Source organism: Marmota monax, unplaced genomic scaffold (genome assembly GCF_021218885.2).
Source record: "Marmota monax isolate L192 unplaced genomic scaffold, Marmota_monax_Labrador192_F-V1.1 WCK01_AAM20220418_F8-fsc00011, whole genome shotgun sequence".
Lineage (NCBI taxonomy): Eukaryota > Metazoa > Chordata > Mammalia > Rodentia > Sciuridae > Marmota > Marmota monax.
In genome coordinates this window covers 23509487-23531895 of record NW_026693082.1, presented here as the reverse complement: position 1 = coordinate 23531895, position 22409 = coordinate 23509487, and the positions used below count along the sequence as shown (strand labels likewise).

General features: G+C 40.0%; 1 protein-coding gene across 9 annotated transcripts in view; it reads right to left on the bottom strand.

Moving 5' to 3' along the window:
• Enox1 (ecto-NOX disulfide-thiol exchanger 1) overlaps positions 1-22409 on the bottom strand; it is a 542803-nt gene that overhangs the window by 112968 nt on the left and 407426 nt on the right. For all 9 annotated transcript variants that reach the window (XM_046454324.2, XM_046454323.2, XM_058582598.1 and 6 more), the window contains 2 exons: positions 11560-11666; positions 7707-7824 (listed from right to left, as the gene is read on the bottom strand). In XM_046454324.2, the coding sequence (XP_046310280.1) occupies positions 7707-7824; positions 11560-11666 (225 nt within the window). The remainder of the gene's footprint in view (positions 1-7706; positions 7825-11559; positions 11667-22409) is intronic.

Below are 22409 nucleotides of genomic sequence, written 5' to 3'. Positions count from 1 at the left end.
GATGAGGAAACTAAATAAAATTCTTCTCTAGCAACTTCCCAGAAGCCTTCACCCTTTGTGTCCTGAAACTGGGGAGAAGAGTTGGTACTTAGAACCTCCTGGAATCAAGAGCATTCAATCGTGTACAAGAGAAGAGTCTCTAGACCTTTCTATGTGGGCGAGCTTACTATAATAATGTTTTATATTGCTATGAGCTTCAATTTCCAGGATGTCTAAGTACAAGATAAGTATCATATAATGGCAAGTGGAATTTCTGAGAAAAGGAAGAAAGTAAGTACTTTTTTCAATATCCTTTTTTCAATAGTTATATGGCTACTGGGAATTCTACAAGATGTCCTCTGGTGAAGGTCTGATACCTTTATGTCACCAACTGTGTTTAGATGAAGAATGCAATATAGAAGCAAAGGAGATTAGGACAATGATGTTCATCAGCAGCACATTACAAAGTGCGAAGAGGCTGGCAACAGAATATGTTTTAATATGGTGTGTTATTGATTCTTTTGGCTAATGTCCCATTTTACCAGCATTATGGTCACACTTCAAAATTTTAGATGGGGAGGAGAAGAATATCAATAGATACTACCTTCCCTCTACCAACTGGCTTACATATCTAAAATTTCTCAGCCATGTTCATAGCTAAGGGACCTAACAATGTGCTCTTGGAAGGACTCGTCCAGTTATCAGACTTTAATAACCTCAGGCACCTGTAACTACTTCAAAAGATCTTAGTTTCACCTTCTAAACTTGTTACATAGGAGGTCTGTCTGAAACCAAAATCATTTAGAATTATTGTTACTGATCTTTAAAAAATACATAGAAAAATATTTGAAGTTAATCTATGCCGAAGAAAAAAATAGAAATCAAAACATAACTGTATTATTTTCTTCCTTCTTCATAATTCTTAATCATTAGGTTTTGAAATGATGAAATTTTAATTTATGTGATAGACAATTTTTTAACTTAAAAAAATTTTCCCTGCTGCCAGAGGGCAATGGGTTGACCTACTGAAAGTATTTTCTATAAACATAGTAGACTCACTAGTAAGCACTTAACAAAATAAGTCAACATTAAAAAGGATGATTCCTTTTTTTGTAAGTAGGAATTGCTAATTACTGTTTACAAACTAAAATAAAAAATTTGGAATAAATGCTACTAAGGAATTTGTTCCCATGTTTAGAGGGTGGGGAAGCTTACAAACTTACTCAGATTTTGTCATCTAAACTTCAAAAATATTCTGATTTTTTCCAGAAGTTGTGCAAACCACACTTAAATCCCAAAAACACTGTGTTAATTTTGCTCAAATGCAAGCTGAAAACATATTTTAACATCCTGTCAGAATGAGATACTAAGAGCGTCGATAAAATGACACTAAAATAAATGTAAATTTAGATTGCTGTTACAAGCGGCTTCTTGGCTCTGGGAGATGTTAGGTTGCTATAGTATTTTCCATAGCAACTTTGCATCTTATTACATAAATATTCCCTCAGTGTCCTTAAAGCCTACTAAGGAAATGGGATTAAATCTCCTCTCCTATGTAATGGTCCTGAGTCAAGCCTTACCAGAATGAAATGCCCGGAAAACATAATCAACTGTAATCTAGATAATGGTGTTCCTGGAGGTTGAGAAGCATTGGGGCATGGCGGGCTGTACACAGCAGCCATGCTGTGACCCTGTGTTGATCGTTGGCCATTTGTCTGAACCCTTCCCAAGTAGAGGTCTCTTTAGCTCTCCCTTTCAGAAGATTGGTTGTTAACTTCCTTACACTCCTCCTCTGCCTGCTAACTGCCCATCAGCTCAAGCCTTCTACAAGGCTCACAGGGCTCATAGCATGAGGCAAGAAGCCAGAGCCTCACAGAGCCGGAATCTGCTCTGCAAATGCAGCTGGGAAAATGGGCCATTTGAAGAACCTACGCAACTCCACAATGGTAGCAACCAGGTGTGGACTGCTTAAGAAACTCAGCTAGGGCTCAGCTGAATTTTATGGAGGGCATCACAGTAGTTAGAGGGTGGGAATACTGGGGAGACGCAATGGCATTTAGCAACATGGGTCAATTTTATATGAAGTACAGGATTATGGAAAGTTTTGACAAGTATGACAGATGTCAGGAATGATGGCATGGTTAGGTGCAATATAAAAATAGGATCATGAAGTTTACACTAGAAATGTGAACTTATAAAGCAAAGGAACACAGTATGGTTGGGCAGCAGGAGGGCTTCCATTAAAAAGGAATCCTGTGCTGCAGGATCGATTTAATAGCATCTATCTCTTTGCATTTAAAAGGTAAAGCAATTTGCAAAAAGAAATGATTTTCTACATTTTTCAGAAGCATGTTCATTATGAAAAGCAAATTGTAACTACATAAAATCAGAGAATTGCAAAATTGACCCCAAACAAACATTTGTTTGAATTCCTTCAGCAAAATTAGCAAGACAGAAAGAAGGAAGCAGCTACTCAATCACCTTAGAAGATTCCTCCCACCGTCTTTCATCTATGTTAGTGCAATTAATCACTTTACTTTTCCTTGTTTGGCACTTAGGTTCCCAAAAGATGTTTGGCTGTGATCGGAAAGAAAGTGCTTGCCTTTAATTTGGTGGTTCCTGCTGGACATGCACCATTCTTCTATTTCTCTTTCAGGAGATAATGTCCCAGGCTGTCAATGAATGGGAAAACATCTTATCCTTCCAGGCTTCCACTCAACTATGACGTATGCCCCTGCTTTCCACATCTGCTGGTGCAGAAGCTCGAACCCTGGCCTGTTGTCTCCCACTGAGCCATCCCGCTTTCCATGTGTCAGTGCTCTTGACCTTCTGCCAAATTCTGAGCAGCTCCAAAGTCAGCTGCTAAGATCACAGTCAACGCTTCCTACAAGGAAGCTAGTAGCAGCTGCCAGTAACATGGCCTTCTGCAGTCAGCCTCTTCAGTTGGCAATGAGAGCCTGGTCTGGCATTTAAGAACTCTCTTCTTCTGTGGCTGCCTGGTGGAGGGGGCCAGTGAGCTTCTTCCTAAGCTTGTGCCTGAAGATGATATCCCTGTTAGGTGTCCTTTAGTATTTTTCAGAAGCAATGCCATGCAGGAAATGAGCTAAATCAGAAAACCAAAGATAGTCCTGGTATTCAAAGAAATCAAAGGGAGGACCAGAGAAAGCCTTATACATAGTAATTGTTTAACCTAATATTTCCAGCTACATATAAAGGTATAAAGACTGAATACTGCTAATTCCAACTGAACTTAACTGAGTCCCTAACTTGACTTAGTTGGCTGAAAGACCTGGAAAATCCTTGTTTGACTTCTTAGTGGAATTTAAAACACAACAAAACAAACAAATAAACAAAACCACCTCTGTTTCTATGTTGTGAATTTCCATGGAAAACTGACAACCCAGAGAACACTCTTCATGATTAAAAGAGTGTTTTCTCCTTTAAAGAGCTTAGAGTTTAAATGAGGTGTAGTTAAAATCCAGGAGCATTTGCTTGTGTATTATGGAATGATTTAAGGGTTTTCTATTAAGCAAAAGCTATTTTAGTTTCACTCTTATAAAAAATTTTGTGTTCAGTGTACATTCATCAAATGTTGGGTGGGGCATGTACACTGGGTAGTGACATTCATTTGGGTTTATATTAAAGTTAATTTTCTGACATTAGGATACTTGTTATTGGCCACTGTACCTTTATTAACTTAAAATTTTCATTTCAAAAGGCATCTCGCGCCCTGGAGGGCAGGAGTGCCACATCTAACTCCGCCTGGGTCCAGAGTGCTTTAGTGTGAGAAGGTGCTCTGTGAATATCAGAATGTCGTCAAATCAGAATGTTGTCAATAATTAGAAGGATGCCTATACAGCATGCAGCACTGAGTTTCATTCAAAGTTTTACACATTTTGGGGAAAGAAATCATGCTTTTATTTAAACATGCTTCTTAACACTTGCCATTACCATTTAAATTTAATCAGAGCAAATGTTCACATCTTCCTCATGATGTTTGGGCAACGGCAGCAAAAACACTAAGAACAGATGAAGGGAAATAGGCAAGTGAAATCAACAACCTTTAATTCAGCTATTACCTGGGGATTGGCCCAGGGCTAGGTGCTGGAGAAGAGGGAGATAACAAGTGGAGTTAACACTCACTGGGCACCTATTTTAGGTTGGGCATTATCTCTAAAACCAGAAGTGCCTGACATGCATTGGCTCATTTCACTCTCTCAACACTAAAACTAATCAGGTTCTGCCATGGCAGGTCTTACAGCCTAGGACAGACTTCCTCTGACCCTTCTTCTTTTCCTTCCTGGTGCACATCTGCCCCACCCCCACCATCGACCTAAAAGAGGGGGGTGGATGAAGGAGGTGAGGGAGGAGGAGGAGAGAGGCAGGAGAAGTCACAGGAGAGAGGGGAAGAAAGAGAGGGAGGAAGTGGGGAAAAAGAGGAAGAAGGATGGACCTGCCAACTAAACTGTCACACATCTGAATGAGGTAAAATTCCTGCTGTGTTAGCAGAGAGGACATGAACAAGGGATTCCATAAATACAGAGGATTTCACACCTTCTTCCACATCTGGCAATTCCAGTGAATCAGACTACTACATGTTGAGGCCAGCTTCTGTGCAGGTTAGCGGCAGTTGCAAATTTGTACCTAAAATGAGTAGTGTGTCACCGAACAAGATACACTGGGGGGGGGGGGGGTTCCTCCAGCTTCCATTCCTTGCTTCAAGCAGCAGTGAGCAGGGATTTGGTTTAGTGAAAAAGACCAGAAAGGATTCTTGCTGTCAGGCCATGTCCCTGAAAACCCAGGGCTGAAAGAAAAACAACTGCCTGCCTTTGGGCAGGATCTTCAGGGCCCAGTGGAATGAAAAAGGCTAGTTGCTTCTCCTTCTCTTTAATCAGTCCTGTGCTTTCTTCAGAAACCACATGCCATGTCCTCGGTCCATTTTGAAAAAGCACAAAAAAGACTTTGAACTGCTCGGGGCCTGGCATTGGAACTCCAATTCTTTCATTGCTTCCCTCAGTACGTGGTAGAGAACATGTGCTGCATTTGTTCATTAATTCTGCTGACCAAGTAACAGGCCTGGTGAAAGTTTTAAAAGTTCAAGTTAGACTTCCTGCTCTCATCAGATGCCTGGGGAATAAACTAAGAGACGTCTGGGAAGAGTACTCTGCAGACAAACCTCCGGAGGATCGCTGGCCCCAGGCCAGGGGAGAGGTCTTTGACATCTCCAGGGACACTTCAACTGCACAGGTCAGGAGCCAGTCCTGGAGGTGGATATGTGCTGCCAAGGCTAGCTGGGACCTCTCAGTGGGCGTACTGTTCAGAGTCATTCTTATTCTAGTCCTATCCTGAGCAGACTCTGAAATTATACACATTTCCTCTTTGGACAATTGACAGGTTATTTAAAAAGAAATGTCACCACCAAAAAGAAAGAAAAAAAAAGCCACAAGTTCAAATCAGAATTTCTGATTGACTCAATTCTTTTCTTCTACACCTACTTGTAAGGAAATTAAGACTCCAAGTTGCATGTCAACTTGCCTCTCATCTACAAACTTCAAAAACAATAAAAGCTGGTGTTTTTTCTTTCATTGTGAGAAAAAAAAAGTTTTATTTATCTCAAGATCTCATTGAATTTAAGAGAATCAAACCAGTACTCCCTTCTTTTGACATATGGAGGTTTATGGAATAGAAATGCTGTGAAGAAGGTGGTTCCCTCAAAAACAAACCCAAACCTGATAGTGAAACACTCCTGAGAAATGTGAGATCAGCTTAATAAGAGACATACATTGACACACAGACGCTGGGCTTATTTTTTCAGACAAAGGATATATGGCTTCAGAAGGGGTGGCATGGTGCCTACTTGTATGCTAAGCTTCTGAAAGATTTATGTGAATGGAATTTGAAGATGAAAGCTCTACTTTGTTAAGGCGTGGTTCTCAAACTTCCTCTAGCATCAATCAGGATCCCCTAACAGGGTTTAAACCACAGAAGGCTGAATCTTATTTCCCTTCCCCATAGAGTCTCTGATTCAGTAGGTCATGGGTGGGGCCTGAGAACTTATATTTTTAATACATTCCTAAGTAATGCAGATGTTACTAGACTGGGACCACACTTTTGAGAAGGACTGCTTTAAGGAAATTAAAATCCCTTCCATGTGGCCTGGATGCAGGAGTTTGCTCATGACCATCCTAACCATTTTGCCATCTCAATGACCTGATCTTTTTGCAATCTTGGTTTTGACTTCTGAAGGAGTCCAGGGACAGCCACCCTACATACCCGCCCCCCCCCCCCCCCCCCGCATATTGATTGTTTTAGCTTAGAGAGCAGCAGGTACAGGAAGAGGCTTGGCTCTGATACCTCCTTGTTGGCTAGGAGTCCAGACCCTCAGAAGAAGAGAAGGATTCCCTCTGGTCCCTTCCCTGAGCTTTCATTGGCTAAACTCATTGCAGGAAGTGAGGCTGAAGTCTGTAAACTCACCTGGACACTTTTTGTCATACATCATTGTCTTCTATTTGGTCCCATTCAACATTCCAAAGAGAACCATTTAAAATTCATTATCTGGTCTATAGACCCAAGGAATTTGTCCCTGGCCACTGTGTTTCTACAAGCCCACTGAGTGCCCCTAGAAACAACTGACTATTCCTCTCAAAACTGTCTATATTCTCCATCCTGCCCCTCTATGGTAAAGGGGTACATAGGCTTCTGAGCTGTGGGGGGTGGTTACACACTGTGATCACTTCTGTGAATCAGAAGTTTGTGTCTCTTTTTCTCCTGCTCTTTCTGTTTATTTTCAGTTCATTTCAGTGAACTGTCAGAGGGTGAAGGAAACTCTTTCCTTTTGTTCCTACTCTTCTACCGACAAATTAGCAGAGATCCTTTTTCTAGTCTCCTGCAATCTTTCTGTTAAAAAGCCTTAGACAGGTGTGTGCTTTATTCACTGGTACCTAGGAGGAGACAGAGCAAATCTATACTCTCTCTCCAATTTTCTTCTCTGGTAATGGTGGCAATTGTGGGTCTTCTAGATCCTTTATTTATCACCCTTCCCCTCAGACAAGCTGTCTCCCTTGGTGTCTCAGGTTTGAATGAGCATTTTACTTGCCTGCTCTTATAATATCAAAGAACTTATATACAATTCTAGGAGAGAGTTTTAATCAGCATCTCAGATTAGACAGAACACACAAAGCAAGACTCTCTCTAAGCTTCTCCTTTTTATAATCTAAGGAGTGGCGCCCCTCGCTTGGTGCCCAATGGGGCCATCCTTTTGATTACAGGTTAGGCGAACTAAAATTTATTGGGGAAAAAGTCTAATTTTCCAGCGTGTTGGCTCATAGGCTAGAGAGAATCTTTAGGGATTAAACAATTCCCAAGTAACAAGTACATGGACTGAAACCAAATTTTATCTGTATTTCAGCTTCAGGTGTGGCTTCCACCCTCTGGAAAAGGATTTTTATGGGAACAGGCAAACATCCCTAAAAAAAAAAAAAAAAAAAAAAAAAAAAAAAAAGTCTAATGGCCCCAGATCTACATATGGAGAAATAACTGGAACAACTTAAATCACTATGTTCCTAAGACTTTAAAGTTCTATTAATAAAGGCAGAGTCAGTCAAACACAAAAGTTTAGTGTAACTCAAAAGTGAGTTATAAGGCTATTTCCCAGGACTTATTCTCCATCTCCAGATTCAGACACTCATTACGATACCTTGCGGGTATGTGGTAGTTATCAGCATTACCTGACTCATCGACTCTCATTTTTTTAGTAGGGCTGTCACAATTCTCATCATCAGACATTTCCATTTCTTCTTCACGACGGATGCCCATGAGCTGCTCACTTTGAGCGTTTCGGAGCTCCTGAAAGCAGAAGATACATGACTATCAGAGTCATGGACACAGCCATCCTACCTCTTCCCACTGGTCTTTGGGTATATTAAGACTGACATATCAATGTTCAGAATCTGAAGCTTGGACCCAAGCATCATTTCACCTAATCTGTGATGAAGTTCTAAGGGGGCTAGAGTAATAATTAAAAAAAGGTTAAAAGCTTTGGTGTCACACTTGAGATAAATCCCTAATCACCAAGGCCTCGTGACAGGCCCTTTCACAAATTTTTAAATCTCTCTTCAGTCTCTATTTCCTCATTTGTTAGAAAGGGGGGCATTAATAATCTAGCAGGGCTGTGGCAAAGTTTACATAGAAATACCTATTACTTAGCTAGCACAGCTACTGGTAAGGAACCTGAGCAACAGAAGTTTAAAGGAGCCTAGTCTATCACTGGCCCTGGGGTAACTTTAGGAACATTCTTAGCCTCAATTTGTTTTCTGGAATAATTTGATGCTACGAGTTTTGAGGATGAAATGAGAAAATGCAAATACGAGTCTTAGCATCACTCTAGACACCTGGTGTGCTAAGCTGATGATACTGAGCTATTTTCACACGAACGTAGTGCCTTGCATGTATGTATGTGCCTGTGTGTGATCACACACACGTGCACACTCACAACATTCAGATATCCAAAGTTTAAAATTCTAAAGATAGTAGGGAACAAAATAAAAACAGATGTTTCTCATTTTGGGTTTCACATTATCATGTTGGGGCTATGGTTTTTGTGGTGATGGCTGATTGTTTCAGCAATGCTTTTAGAGCCTACTTTCTCTACTAATGAGGGGCGTGGCTGCAATCAAGTCATTCAGTTTCTTCGAGCCTTTTTCCATTCACCCATAAGCAGGGGATAATAATAATACAAGGCTGTTTGAATACAATAGTATACAGGAAACCTCACTGAATAAAGAATTACACGTTAAATTTTTTACTACTGTGTCTCAAATCAAGACATTGTAATCATTCCCTTTAAATAATTACATCATTATTTTTTCCCAAGATGCATGTTATATATTGTGACTCCTCATTCATTCTGTCGTCTTACATGTATTGTCCTCGAAAAGTCTTACAGGGAAAAGTCTCCATTATTCTATTTTCCTTATTTAAATTGAAGCCTCAATAAAAGTCAAATTGTTAAAACAATAAATTAATTTACTACACTTAATTTATTAGTGGCATGACTTTAAACATTGTTCCATTGCCCATCATCCCAGATGGTCGGTCCTCTCAATTCTTTGCTCCCCTTAGCTCTTAGAATTTAACTACACATGATGGAAAGGAAATTATTGCTAACAGTATTTGGTCACTTCTGCACTCTGGGAATCACAATTGCAGAGGACAGGAAAGAGGGAAGGCAGAGAGGCAAGGTCCTGGGAGGGGCCATCACAATGCCTGAGAGGCCCAGGGATGACAGACAACACCTCCTTATGGGACCAGGCCACCTAGAAGAAATAAGTGCCAATTCTGCTTTAAATAACATCATTGGATCTTGGAGGTGATGTCACCCATGATTGGTGGGGAGAAATTTGGGTGGTGGACAGCTAATTTTTTTATTGACAAAGAATCCAACTGCCAGAGGGGTGGCTTGCAAATACTTAAAACAAAGAAAAGTCAGGTGGAAAGAATAACAAGGCTCAAAGGGCCTGTTGTTTAGTCCCTACATTAATGACAAACTGTCACACCACAGCTGTTTTTGTGGGGAAGGGTGGCAGAACAGGAAAACATGGGGTGGGGGCGCTGAGGGTGTTTCCACAGGGTGCCTCTGTATCAGCTGTAATAAATCCGTAGAGGTGCTGCAGATAATTAACAAATGCTGTACATGTGAATGTGGGGAAAAAATCAAGTCAATTATCAAGCTTATATGCAACTGAGAAATCATCCACAATGTCAAATTACCAACTGGTATTTAATCAATTAAGCGACATGTAGGAGAGAAACTCAAAGGTAATTTAGAGTTCCATGTCTTAATGTAAACCTAAAGAGGTAGCAGAGTGGCAGGAGGCGTGAAGCCCTTTTACAGGTGGACCTTTTGGACTGCATTCTACCCGTCCCTCTGCAGGGCACATTTCCACTTCCAGGACCAAGCAAAGCAAGCAGGCTTCCTTAGACCAGGGCTAGAAGCCCTGAATGTCCTGCTCTGGACAGCCCCAGTCTGGGGGGAGGCAGGAATAAGGGATGGTGGTGGGGGAAGTCAGACATGACAGAAGGCATGATTTAGATCAATATCTCTATCTGCTGACCTCCCATGCCAATAATGGTCTTTTCATGCCCATGTTTATTCAATACCATGCTACCTGCCTTTCTCTTAACATTTCTTTTAAAATTTTTGGCTTTTATGTGAAGGAAAAAAATTGTATACTGATCATTCCCAAATCTGGATCATAGTTTATAGATTCCAATCTGTGTTTTCATCTGCATCAAAAATAGAGGACTCTGTCCCTCTTGAAAATAACCCTTGACTTGGGTCTCAATTCCGTTTTCAGGGAGAACATCAGGCAAGTGCCCTTATTTTGGGGGCCCTGAAAAAACTCATGAGAAATCCCATCTCCTCCTTGCTCATAATCCTAAATAGAGGAACAGAACTGTATCAGTCACCAACCACCTTCTTAGGCACTAGTGAACAAAATTTTTAAAATGCCCTTAACAATAAATTGCACTAGCATTTTAAGTGTCCCATTATTGTGAAGTCATTCAGTATTCACCATAATAATGGTGATAATAAAGAATCTATTTGGTATTCATGTGGATGTTACATCCTGTGCCACTGGTATTCAACTTTAATTTAGCATTAGTAAATGAGCACTTAAAATGCTACCCAGATGATTGATACCATAGTACTTTGTGGTTCCTCAAACTCTTTGTGAAACACTTATTTTACAAGTGTGAGCCAACATCATTAAATAAATAAATCTTACCTTCTATAAGTTTGTGATTTTTGAAAGAGGGGAATATCATTTTGAGAACTTTAATATTAACATGCTAGAGATGAAGAGGCATCCAAATGAAAAACATTCTTTCACTTACAAAAAAAAAAAAAAAACGAAGCAAACAAAGACAGTATACTTACTTTGAAATTACAGGTTCAAAGCGTACACTACACTGTGGAGTTAAAAATAACAGCTGGATGACTAATGACTAATGTGACATTTTGGTCTGTCTAGGTGGCAAGGTGGGCTCCTTCCCTGAGGATAGATACTCACACTTCACACATGCACTGATGCTGAAGGGCCGACATCACACCCTTGTGACGTTTGCTCTGGGGAGATGTGTATAGAACCTGATGGCTTGCACAGGGAACTGACACTGCTTGTGATGAGAAGACATGGATGGAGAGGCATACCTGCCATTTCTAGCCCAAAGAGCAAACTGTCATCTTGAAGAACACTGGAAAAAAATTTGTACTTTTGTCCTACGTTAAGTTTACACTTTTCTTCAAACTAATTCGTTAGGGAAAATATCTTGGCTTACTTCTGAGTTCTGTACTATGAATGGGAAAGATTCTCTTCTCCCTTTGTAGGGGAGAGGAATGTTCTAAGTGTTAAGTCGGCTGCTCTTCTTGGGGAAGGAACACGTCTGAGCTGACAACAAGACAGGACAACAGCAGGAGGACTGCCCACTGTCACAAAAACTGTAGTGGCTGCAGCCACACTATTCTCTGCCAATCCAGCTGTGTGATGGTGGTTAAAAAGTAAAAATAAAATCACCAACCTCAGAATGCTTTCGCCAAATGTCTATGTTCTTGCGCTGAGCTTTCGAGAAATGGTCCCAAGCTTTTTGTCTGGTGGAAGCGTTGAAAACGGCCACAATCTGCTCAACTTTGGTGAACAAGGAAGTCAAACAAGACAAGTAATTTATGTTGTGATCACTATAGGGAAGCAAAGCAAAGACACTAGGAGTCTATGGATGATGTCACAGTAGCTACAACATCATCAATATCCATCCAATTTGTGCCTTTATGTACTTACATTTTTAGCAAGGTTGGGGATGTCTCCCTTCAAGTCTGTCTCCATAACTTAAGGTTAAAACAAATTCCAAATATGACTGGCAAAAGGTCATGGAGATCTACTTCCAAATGTTTTCTGGCTCTTGTTTAAAATGTGATTTAGTAGGTCTATATACCTAGGTCTATAGATATATAGACTCCGTTATTGGCATATGAATAAAGATAAAGTAATGCCTGTTTAAGAGCTTAGAAGGGAAGCCAGGGAGGAGTAGCTGAATGAGAAGAGCCAAGCATATATCATTTCTTCTTTTGGTCCCATCTTAAGGACTCCATTGCAGCCCTCTAAAGACATTACCGTGTCCAGGTTCCAAGGTGGGAAAATGAATAGCTGTGTCATGGCTTCCCTCAACCTCAGGGACTGTTTTCCTCCTTATTCTTGTTTCTCCCCCCACTGCATCCACTGCAGCCAGCCCTCCATCCCTCTGGCTGTCCCAGGAGCCATCGCCTCCATGTCAAGACAGACCAAGGCTCACCCAACTGGCAGCACTGGCATGCAGGTCTGATTTCAACACCATATGCTGCCTCCATAGTTCTTCATCATGATCATATACCATTCTCTGTTATTCTATTATCGTGTTAATAAGGATCCCCACAATCTGGCTCTCAAATCTCTTAAAGTTCTAACTCTATTACCTTGTCTTCGTCTGGCACTTGTGTTGCTTCCAGACATGGTACTATTGGAATGATATGGGTGGAGGGGTTGTGATGAGAATTACATAGAGGAAGGGATAGAACTTAGTAGTAGGTGTTGCGGGGGGACAACCAAATATGGACTCAATATTGCTTAAATAGGTATTGATCTAGTAAGCATGGGATTAAGGAAACTAGAGTACTGATTTAATCACATGATTAAATCAGAACTTCTAAATATTTACTTAGAAGGGCACAGTTCAGACTAGGTTGTCATGGGTGTTAACACCCTATCGACATAAATCTTTTACAAGTGATTCCCAAGGCTCTATTATTTATAAAAGGGCATCAAAGCTCTTCCAGAACTTCTAGTGTCTACAGAATGTCAGAGAGTAAATAATAATCTTCACAGAAGCACAATACTCAATGTCTTAGTTTAAAAAATTAGCACATGAAATAAATAAACAGAGAAGGAAATAAACACCACTGGCACTGTGAATATCTTTACAATGCTAATAATTACTTCTAAATGTATGGGGACATTTATGTTTACTATTTTCTACTTCAGGAGACCCTCAGCAGTAGACCTTTTTATTTAATAAACTGTCATCATTTCACACGATGAATTTCTTTTACTCAATTTTAATGTGAGGATTTGCCACCAACTGGGCTCACACAAGTCCCTGAGCTCAACGTGGCTTCTTTCTCGAACCTCACCTGGAGGAACTGGCACTGCTAGTTGAGCTGCTGTAAGTCCAGGCCTTTGCCTGACCACCACCCCCAGTGTGTAGCATGGCTGGTGAGGAAGATAATCTGCTTAGCTAGACTATCTGGACTTTGTTTGCTTTGTCTGCCTGCAGGCTGGGGACCTAGGGATTTCAGTTGCCTTTTGCAGGGGCAACAGTTGCAACAGTCAACTGGCAGGGGGTGATCATGAGATTACTAAATAAAGAGTAATGGGGAAGATTTAATAGCAGAACTCTTTGGCATCATTTAGAAGAGGAAGAAAAATGGTATCCTGAGAGAAGAGCTGGAGAGGAAGGAGCAACAAAGGTTGAGGTTGATTATTGGGTGGTGATAGTCAAAATTCTGCTGTTAGTCAGAGAAGGCTCTTAATAAACAAGACACAGCTGGGTGCAGTGGCACACGCCTATAATCCCAGCAGCTCAGGAGGCTGAGGCAGGAGCATTGTGAGTTCAAAGCCAGCCTTGGCAATTTAACAAGGCCCTAAGTAACTTAGTAAGACCCTGTCTCAAAATAAAATATAAAAAAGGGGGTGAGAATGTGGCTAGGCAGTTAAGCACCCCTGAGTTCTATCCCTGGCACCAAATATATATATATATATATATATATATGAGAAAGAGAAAAATATGTATGTTAAAAAATGTGTGTGTGTCGGGGGGGTGAAGGCAAGAGAAACCAATAATGCACATAGAGGAGTAGATAAGAGAAAGCACTTATTAGAAAGACCCAGTGAGCTCAAGATGCACAGGTTTAAGGGTAAAAACAGATCAACTCAAGCATGTAGGTGTATAGTGATATATCAGTTAAAACACATAAATACTCATTTATGTATACTATACATCTTGTATACATAATCTGGAAGTAATTTTATGCAATGTTTTAAATATTTATGTGTATGAAATAAAGTTCATTGTGTGGAATTTTGCTTGTGGTGTCATGTTGTTATTCAAAAGTTTTAGAATCAAGAGTATTTGGATTCCAAATTTTCAGATTAGAGATGATTAACCTGTGCTATATTTCTCTGGCTTTCTGGAAGCTGACCAACAGAGTATTTTGCAATCACCAACTGATAACTGGCAGACTTATAAAGGAATCTTGGAAAAACAAAGGTGGTGAGGATAGAGGGAAATTCCCTGGATCCCCAAAGGTATAAGATTTGTTTTTCAGGTGTGTCAGTTAAGTAATTCACTGCATATAAAAGTTCTCATTTTAAAATTGTGTCACTATTGTTATTCTTTCTATATTAAAAGAAAATGGTACGATATAAGAAAGGGATTCATGTTGAACCTAATAGTAGTAATCATCATATTTTAATTTACGTAGGGCTAAATAATATATTTTTACATAATGATATTATTAACAACAAATACTAGATTTCAAAATAATATGTCAAGAAGGATCATGTTCTATAAAAACTATAAATAAAATTGTGATATAATTTCAAAGAAAACATGATTAATATATTCTAGGGCATAAGTTCTATCCATCCATTCATCCATCCATCCATCCATCCAACCATCCATTCATTCATTCATTCAACAAACATCTGAGATTTTAACTGTTAGAAATATATGATTAAGACATAGTTCTTACCCTTGATGAGATCTTAGTCTTTGGGCAGAAAGAAAGGGAAGCAGATAATTACCCTCTACAAGAGAGGTCTGCATGACTGCTTTGGGGACACAGAGGAGAGAGTAACTAAGTAGGTAGGTGGAATCAGGATCACTCCATAAGAAGGCAGTATTTTTTTTTTTTGATTTTATTCTCTTTTATTGTTGAGTAAAAGTTCACTGTGTATATATGCCACATTTTTTTTTATCCATTCATCTACTGAAGGGCATATAGTTTGGTTCCACAGTTTATCTATTGTGAATTGTGCTGCTATAAACATTGATGTGGCTGGGTCTCTCTAGTATGCTGTTTTGTAGTCCTTTGGGTATAGTCCGAGGAGAGGGACAGCTGGTTCAAATGGTGGTTCCATTCCCAGGTTTCCAAGAATTCTCCATATAGAAGGCAGTATTTTTGATAGGCCTTAAATAGTGACTCAATGACTACTCAGCAGAGAAATACAGGTGGCCCCTCTAAGGCTGGAGTTATAAAAGGACTTCATATGAAAGCCCTTAGTAGGGATGGGGCTGATGCTGGGTGAGAATTAATTAGGAAGAACCATGAATGCTGATCGAGACTCTGAACTTTATACTATGTTCAGGGGAGACACATGCCAGGAGGATTTGCTTAGGAGAAATAATGAAGGCTTACATTAAGGCAGAGGCTTTGAATGGAGGGCAGAGCGAATACTCATTGGACAGGGAGCAGTGACGGAACAAGGGGCTAACTGGCTCTGGAGGAGGAAGGGAGAAAGGAGATCATATGACTCCAGCTTAGGAAGAACATCAGAGACCAAAAGAACAAGCACAGAACAAGGACTGAGAAAGATGTGAAATTTGCTTTCCAACCTGTTTGCTCACATATTCACAAATCCAAAAGACAGAAAAATAAAAATAGTGCAACCCAGCATAGGTTTGAAAATGCTCTTACTGTACTCATATGGCCCAGTTTTCTTCTCTCATTTCTGCAGACTGACCCTAAACCAGCCATTTGTCTTGCAAATGAAAGTTCATGGGCACACAGAAAGACTCTGGAAGAGTGCTTGGATCAGCATGAATTCATTATCATTAAGGGAAAACCACCCCAAACAGAATGCCCTAATGAATGTGATTCAAAGGCATGTTTTTAAAGCCATAAATCAGATGACCGCTACTGTTGATGTCACAGGAAAAGACCATACACTGTTCATTGTCTCCAGCAGGGAACACCAAAGCGGAAGTCCATGAATTAAACTACGATTTACTACTTCTCTCATATAACTCATATTGCTTGCTTTATGCACAATAAAGTCACGAGTAGTTACTGTTACCTTCAAAACTCTACTTCTCAGAAAAGAGATAAATGGCAAACCAGATGACATTGGCATTTGTTCAAAAAAGCAGCTTTCAGAAAGTTGTGCTATAGGCATAACAAATTCAGATCACCCCTGCCCAGTTCCTTCACTACTCCAGTGGCTGGAGGGCCCCATATGATCCTGTATCAGATAAAAAGCATGAATCCTGTTTTGATTGCTACTTATTTATTCAAGAAAGTATAGTCCAAAGCTTTGAAATATATCAACAGAAAGAGCTCTCAGTCAGAAAATTTAAATTTACTCTTCATACCTTGCAAATCTTTCCTCCCAAATTCTGTAAGTGTTTTGCCTAAATTAGGTTGTTTGAGGAGCATGAGAAAAGTGATCAATTCTTCAGAGTGTCAGCCTTAGCTGCCATACTAGGGTCCCCAGTACACCCAGCAGGTTAAAATGGGAAGGATAAAGAAAGCCTCCATGAAACTGGTAAAGCACAGTGTATAGCTGTAAAGCCCTTCTAGAGTGTTCATTAACTCATGCATGTGTATGTGTGGAGACACAGCTATCCACACACCACATACACATATACATCATATGTACACATTACTGCACATCTCTTGCTTGATAGAAGAATGTGACTAACTCCCTTGAAAAGCACTTGCTTTTAGTCTTCTTAAGGAAGGGAAGATCAGAACAGGACATCTACTTGTGCAGAAACAGACCACATTTAAACAGGCTCCTGGGAAAGAGCATGGCACTCAGGCAAATCTCAGATTTGGGGGCTTTACAGAGCCCCTGAATTTTCAGCTGTATGCACAGAAGCATTGGAAGTGTTCAAAGAGAAACGTTAGCTCCTCCTAAGAACATAAACACAGCCCTTGCTCCTTTGCCACCCTCTTCCTCATGGTCCCTGAGCCTCCCGCATCCTTGTTCCAGCTAAATAGCTGTGAAAGAGCCTTAAATCCATTCAGTGTCCCAAATATCTGGAGCAACTGATTACATTCTTCTAGGCAGTAGGCTTGCTTTTATAAAGCACCTCAAACAAATCTTCCACGCCTAATTTTTTGTTTTGAATGCTATCTGGGCTCATGATAGAGCCTCCGCTCTCTATAGTTCAGAGGAACTTTTTTTATTTTTTTTTATTTAAAGGATGACATTTTTCCAAATCCTCCATGAACAGTTCAGAAGAGATTTTCAAAGGCATTTAACAAATGAAACAGTTGGCCTCCCCCACCCAAGCTTGGTATTGTTTTTAAATATGAAAGCTGGGGTGGAATTCTTTTTCAGGGAGAAGGAACGAAAGACTGAGACTTTAGATATAATGCTGTGACAGATGTGCCAGACTCGGAAATTTTGTCCCTAGATTGGAAAAATGCCCTAAAGGGTTTCTGGCTCTTGGGACACCCAGAGAGGCAGGACAGAGGCCAGGGAGGAAGAGCATGAGGAGGTCACTTTGAAAGTGACCTCCAGATGGACTCTTGTACCTTCACATCGGAGGCTGGGCTTAAGCACAGTTGCCTGGCCGGAAGCCCAGGAAATGGGAGCCCTGGACTAGAATTTCAAGCTAAGGAGGAAAAAGAGCATTGGGGTTCTGTCTTGTGATGGGTAAAAAGAGCATCTGTGACATTGTGAATCCATTACAGCCTTTAAGCCAGAGTCTAAGACACCAACTTCAAACGCAGTATTTCTAAACTTCCTGGCTAGATAAGGCCAGACATTTGGTTCTTTTAGGGAATAGGTACCTACAGCAGGAAGAGAAACATGCTGATCGAATTATAAAAATGGAAAGATGATGTTTTTAGCAAATTTCCAGCAAGCAGGAAATGGTCAGATTGCTCAAATAGATGAAAAGATATTAAACAGAGATTGACTTTTAAAGATGTGTATAAGTCTCAAGACATTTCAGAAAACTGTGGGGCCCCTTATTAATGCACAGGTTAAAATATTTTGGAAAGTAATGAAGCAAAGGGATTCTAATTCCAGTGGTTCCTTATGATGATAGCATTTTCAAAGCTTTTAAAATACGACAAAGTCCCTGTCTAGTCTACACCTATTAACTCAATGAAAGTAATATGTGTATGCAAGAAAAAAAGGAACAAAAGGTAAAGTAAAAGTCTTCCTTCACATCCTGATTCCCCTTACCAGTTTCTCTCTTTAAGGAAAACGGGTGTTAACTGATTCTGGCAGATCTATCCAGAGAAGCATCTCTGCGGATCATGTATATTCTGTACATTTCTCATTTACACAATGGTGCTAATATTATACATACTGCTTTGTACCTTGTTTTTATTTACTTAACATATCTTGGAAATTATTCATATATAAGGTTGCAATGCGTATCCTCAGTCATATATTCTAATGTTTTTACGTAAATGTCTTTATGAAAAGTTCTCAGAAGACAGATAAAATAATATCTGAATTTTTAATTTTGAGACCTATTGCCAAATTGTACTCTGATGTATGTCCACTAATTTTTTTTCTTATTGTTTCCCTTTCCCTGGCCAATAGTGGGTACTCAGGATTAATTTTTGCCATTCCTGATAGATGAGAGAAGGCGAGAATTAAATGGCAACCAAATTTCTGCTCCAGCAATATCCATATTTGTAGTTTCCATTATAACTGATAGACACAAGTCCAGGCTTATCAAATCTGCCCTTTTTTAGTAGCTGATTCATTGTTAAGAGTGGTCAACCAGTAGGAGGAGGAAATATTGGTTTCCAGATCTTTTATTCCTCAAAACAGTGACTCTTCTTTCCCATGATTAATCTAGTAATGGTACTATGAAAATTATCCAGTGGTATTAGGCTACTTCCAATTACTGGGCACAATACTTAATGATTTCAAATAGTAGATCCCAAAGCATGTTTCCTGAACCAACATCATCAGCATCACTTGGGAACTCACGAGAAATGCAAATGCTAGGGCCTCAGACCCACTGAATCAGGAACTGAGGGTGGGGTTCAAGGGTCTGCTATTTAAAAGCTCTCCAGGTGGTTCCAATGCATGCTGCTGTTTGAGGACCTCTGATTTAAAACATTATCTCACTTCAATTTCCCAACAATCCTCTGAAGTAGCTGCCATTATCAGCCCATTCCACTGATGAAGAAATTGAGATTCAAGGAGATATGTAATTTCTCATCCAAGGTCATATATTTAGCAAGTGGCAAAGTTAGAAATGGAAATTACATTTGTCAAACTTCAGTTCATGAATTTATGTCCACATCCTCCAGTCTTATGAGCTCTGTGGCATACAATGTATCTAGACATTGCACTAGATACTGGGGATGAAAAAAGCAAAGATGTGGCTTGTCCTTGAGGTGCTCAAAGCTGGGAAAAAGAGCTACATACTTGATTAGCTTGCCACACGGGAACTACTGTAAGGGAGTCCAAGGGAGAGCGCCAGTCGAGGCTGGACAGGTTTAAAAACCTGTGGGCTGACACTTGTAGGCCAGTAGAATTTTCCAAGGCAAAGAAGCCAAACATTTGAGGTTGTGATGAGGCAGGAAGCCATGTTTATCTCTCTTCAAAAGTTTATTGAGGAATCTGAACCACAGTGCGGAAGAATCAAAACGTCTGGAAAAAGGGTCCCTGCATCTTTTGTGTCTACCAGCTACCACTGTCTTTTCTCAGTCTGTCCCTTCAGCTTTCTCCCCTTTGTCTAATACGCATTTTCCTTTTTGGTTGAAATATACCTTGTTGAGTAATACATTTCAGTGGGGGAATCTTAAGGAGGTGGGGCTGGGGACTGCTGTTGTATGAGAGGGATGTGGAGCTGAGAAACCAATTAAGTCAGGTCTGAGCCTCAGGACCATATGGCTGTGTGACCTGAGAACAGCCTCTGTCCTGGATCCCAAGACAAAGGGGGTTTTACTAGACAGTCCTGGAGTCTCTGGGACAGGGGTTGGCCACTTTTTCTGCATAGGAACAGATAGTAATCATTTTGGGCTTTGTGGGTCATACACCTGCCCTGCCACAGAAGGTGTCTGCACACCTCAGTGGCTTGTCTCCTTCAACAGAAACCCACTCACTTTCTGGATACAGTTTTCGTCTCATGGAGATCCAGCACACTAAGCTCAACTGGAATTTTTCAGATGTATAGACTCAAGAAAAGTTCATTTCTGCCTCATAGTAACTTCATCACATCTCACTTTTCCTCTAAATATCTGGCTTTCAATCAATTTTGTGAAAAAAAAATATATATATATATATTTATATATTTATATATTTATATATATTTATATATTTATATATATATATATATATATATTTTTTTTTTGTGTGTGTGTGTGTGTGTGTGTGGATTCATTCCACCCAAGAACTGTTTTTCCATGATCCCCCAGCCTAACCACATACGCATGCCTCCCACCTCCCCTGAGGCTTGGCAGTGGTGGCTTCTTTTCCAGTCCCTAGAACGAGGCTCATATCAAGATAGTGGGGTTTTCATAGCAAAGTTTGATCTTTCCTAAGTTGCTGTGATTTTGTGAATGACCATGTACTGTGTTAAATCTTGAGATCTAGCCTTCTGTAATTCTTCACTGTTTCAAAGTGTAAGACTTCATTTCTCTTTCACATTTTGGTTATCATTAAAAAACATTTTTTTAATGACAACATCATTATTCCACTTGGTTGTGTTTTTTTTGTTGTTGTTGTTGTTGTTTTTGGTGATACTGAAAGCAAGGATACTAAAAATGTCTGTGCTCAGTGTGGCAGGCTTCTAGCATCCTCTACTATTGATTTTGGTATCCTGTGGAATAGAACATTCTGTGCTCATCCTTGATTTGGAAGCTTTTGTAAAATCATTTCCTCTGGACATTTATTCCCTTACAACAAAGAAATATTTTTTTTAATGGAAACAATGTTTCCAGCATTTAATACATTGGCAAATATAGCTATCAGCATGATTTTGAGAGAAATAAAAAAACCTATCGAGTTGCTAAAGCAGTTATGGTGATTTTTCCTTCCCATGGATGAACTATAGCAATGACTTCTACAGACATGGAAAAACATTTTAGCACTTCATAAAATTCTTTTTCGACAGCAAGGGACATAGGCACCAAATTTCCCTTGGCAGAAATAAAAAATGTTTAGCTGAGATGTTTCTGAGAAGTAAATAATTTCAGAGAGAGGTTTTTAGGCAGAAGAAATGTGGACAAGGACACCAATCTGCTTAAAAGGGGGATTGTGGTACACAGGGGTCAGAAACCCGCACATTTCACTACGGCACTTAGCAGACGACCTGGCACTTAACCAGGCCCCAATAAATATTTGTGGAATGAATTTAATCATTCATTCAAACAGCTGAGGCTTTTACGATTTTGGTCAGGAAGACAGATGAGGACAGGACTGAGGGGGGTGGGTGTCAGTGTGTTGCATGGCCTTCTCTGATAATAACTCTGACCAGCCTTCAGCTTCTGCAAGGGTGTCGGGCACACATGCTCAGGGTCAAAATGTGGCTTCAAGTTCACAGTGCAGCACAGCAGGGGTAACTCCATAGCACAATACAGATGGGACATGTGCTCTGGGGACTTCCTGTCCTCTGTTGTGTGGTCACCTCAGGAGCTTTGCACATCATGGACATCATGTCTATGTTTCACTTAGACATCGAGACTCATTCAAGGATTCAAGCTGTTGACAGAGTAGGGACTGTGGGACTTTGAGTACCTTGGGTGTACTCCGAGCAAACCCTTTCACACAGAGATGAAGAAACAAATTCAAAGAGCTGAGAAGACTGTCCTAAAGTGAAATGACTAAGTAATGCTTGAGCTGGAATTAGAACCAGGATCTCTTTAGACTTAGCCAAAAGTACTGTTACCATTTGCTCTTTTCAAGACCAAAGAGAAGGCTAAGGCCATTTCATACCATAAATGTATAAAGCAAAGTTGCCTGTTAGTTCTAATCTTTCCAGTCTATAAGCTGAAATAATTAATAACAGTACTATAATGCTACTACAGCAAAATTCACCACTGAAGTATATTCTCTGTGTTCCATTAAAAGACAATGAATATTCAAGCTAAGTTAGCTCAGACCATCATTGCTTATGCTGGGGGGAAAAAAGCCACCTTTGAGTATTGTCTGCAGTTTTTTAGTTCTAGCCCAATTTCCAGCACCTTTTTCATTTCATCTGTGATTGCTCAATAACCATTACTTGCACTGAGGTCTTCTATGTGTTTATATGGTCACGCCCATGAGTTTTGCAATGAAGTAAGGAAAGAGAACAGTATATGGCTGTCTCCAGCCTAAGATCTCGCTAGAAGAAAACAGACAAATCTGATGCACATAAAA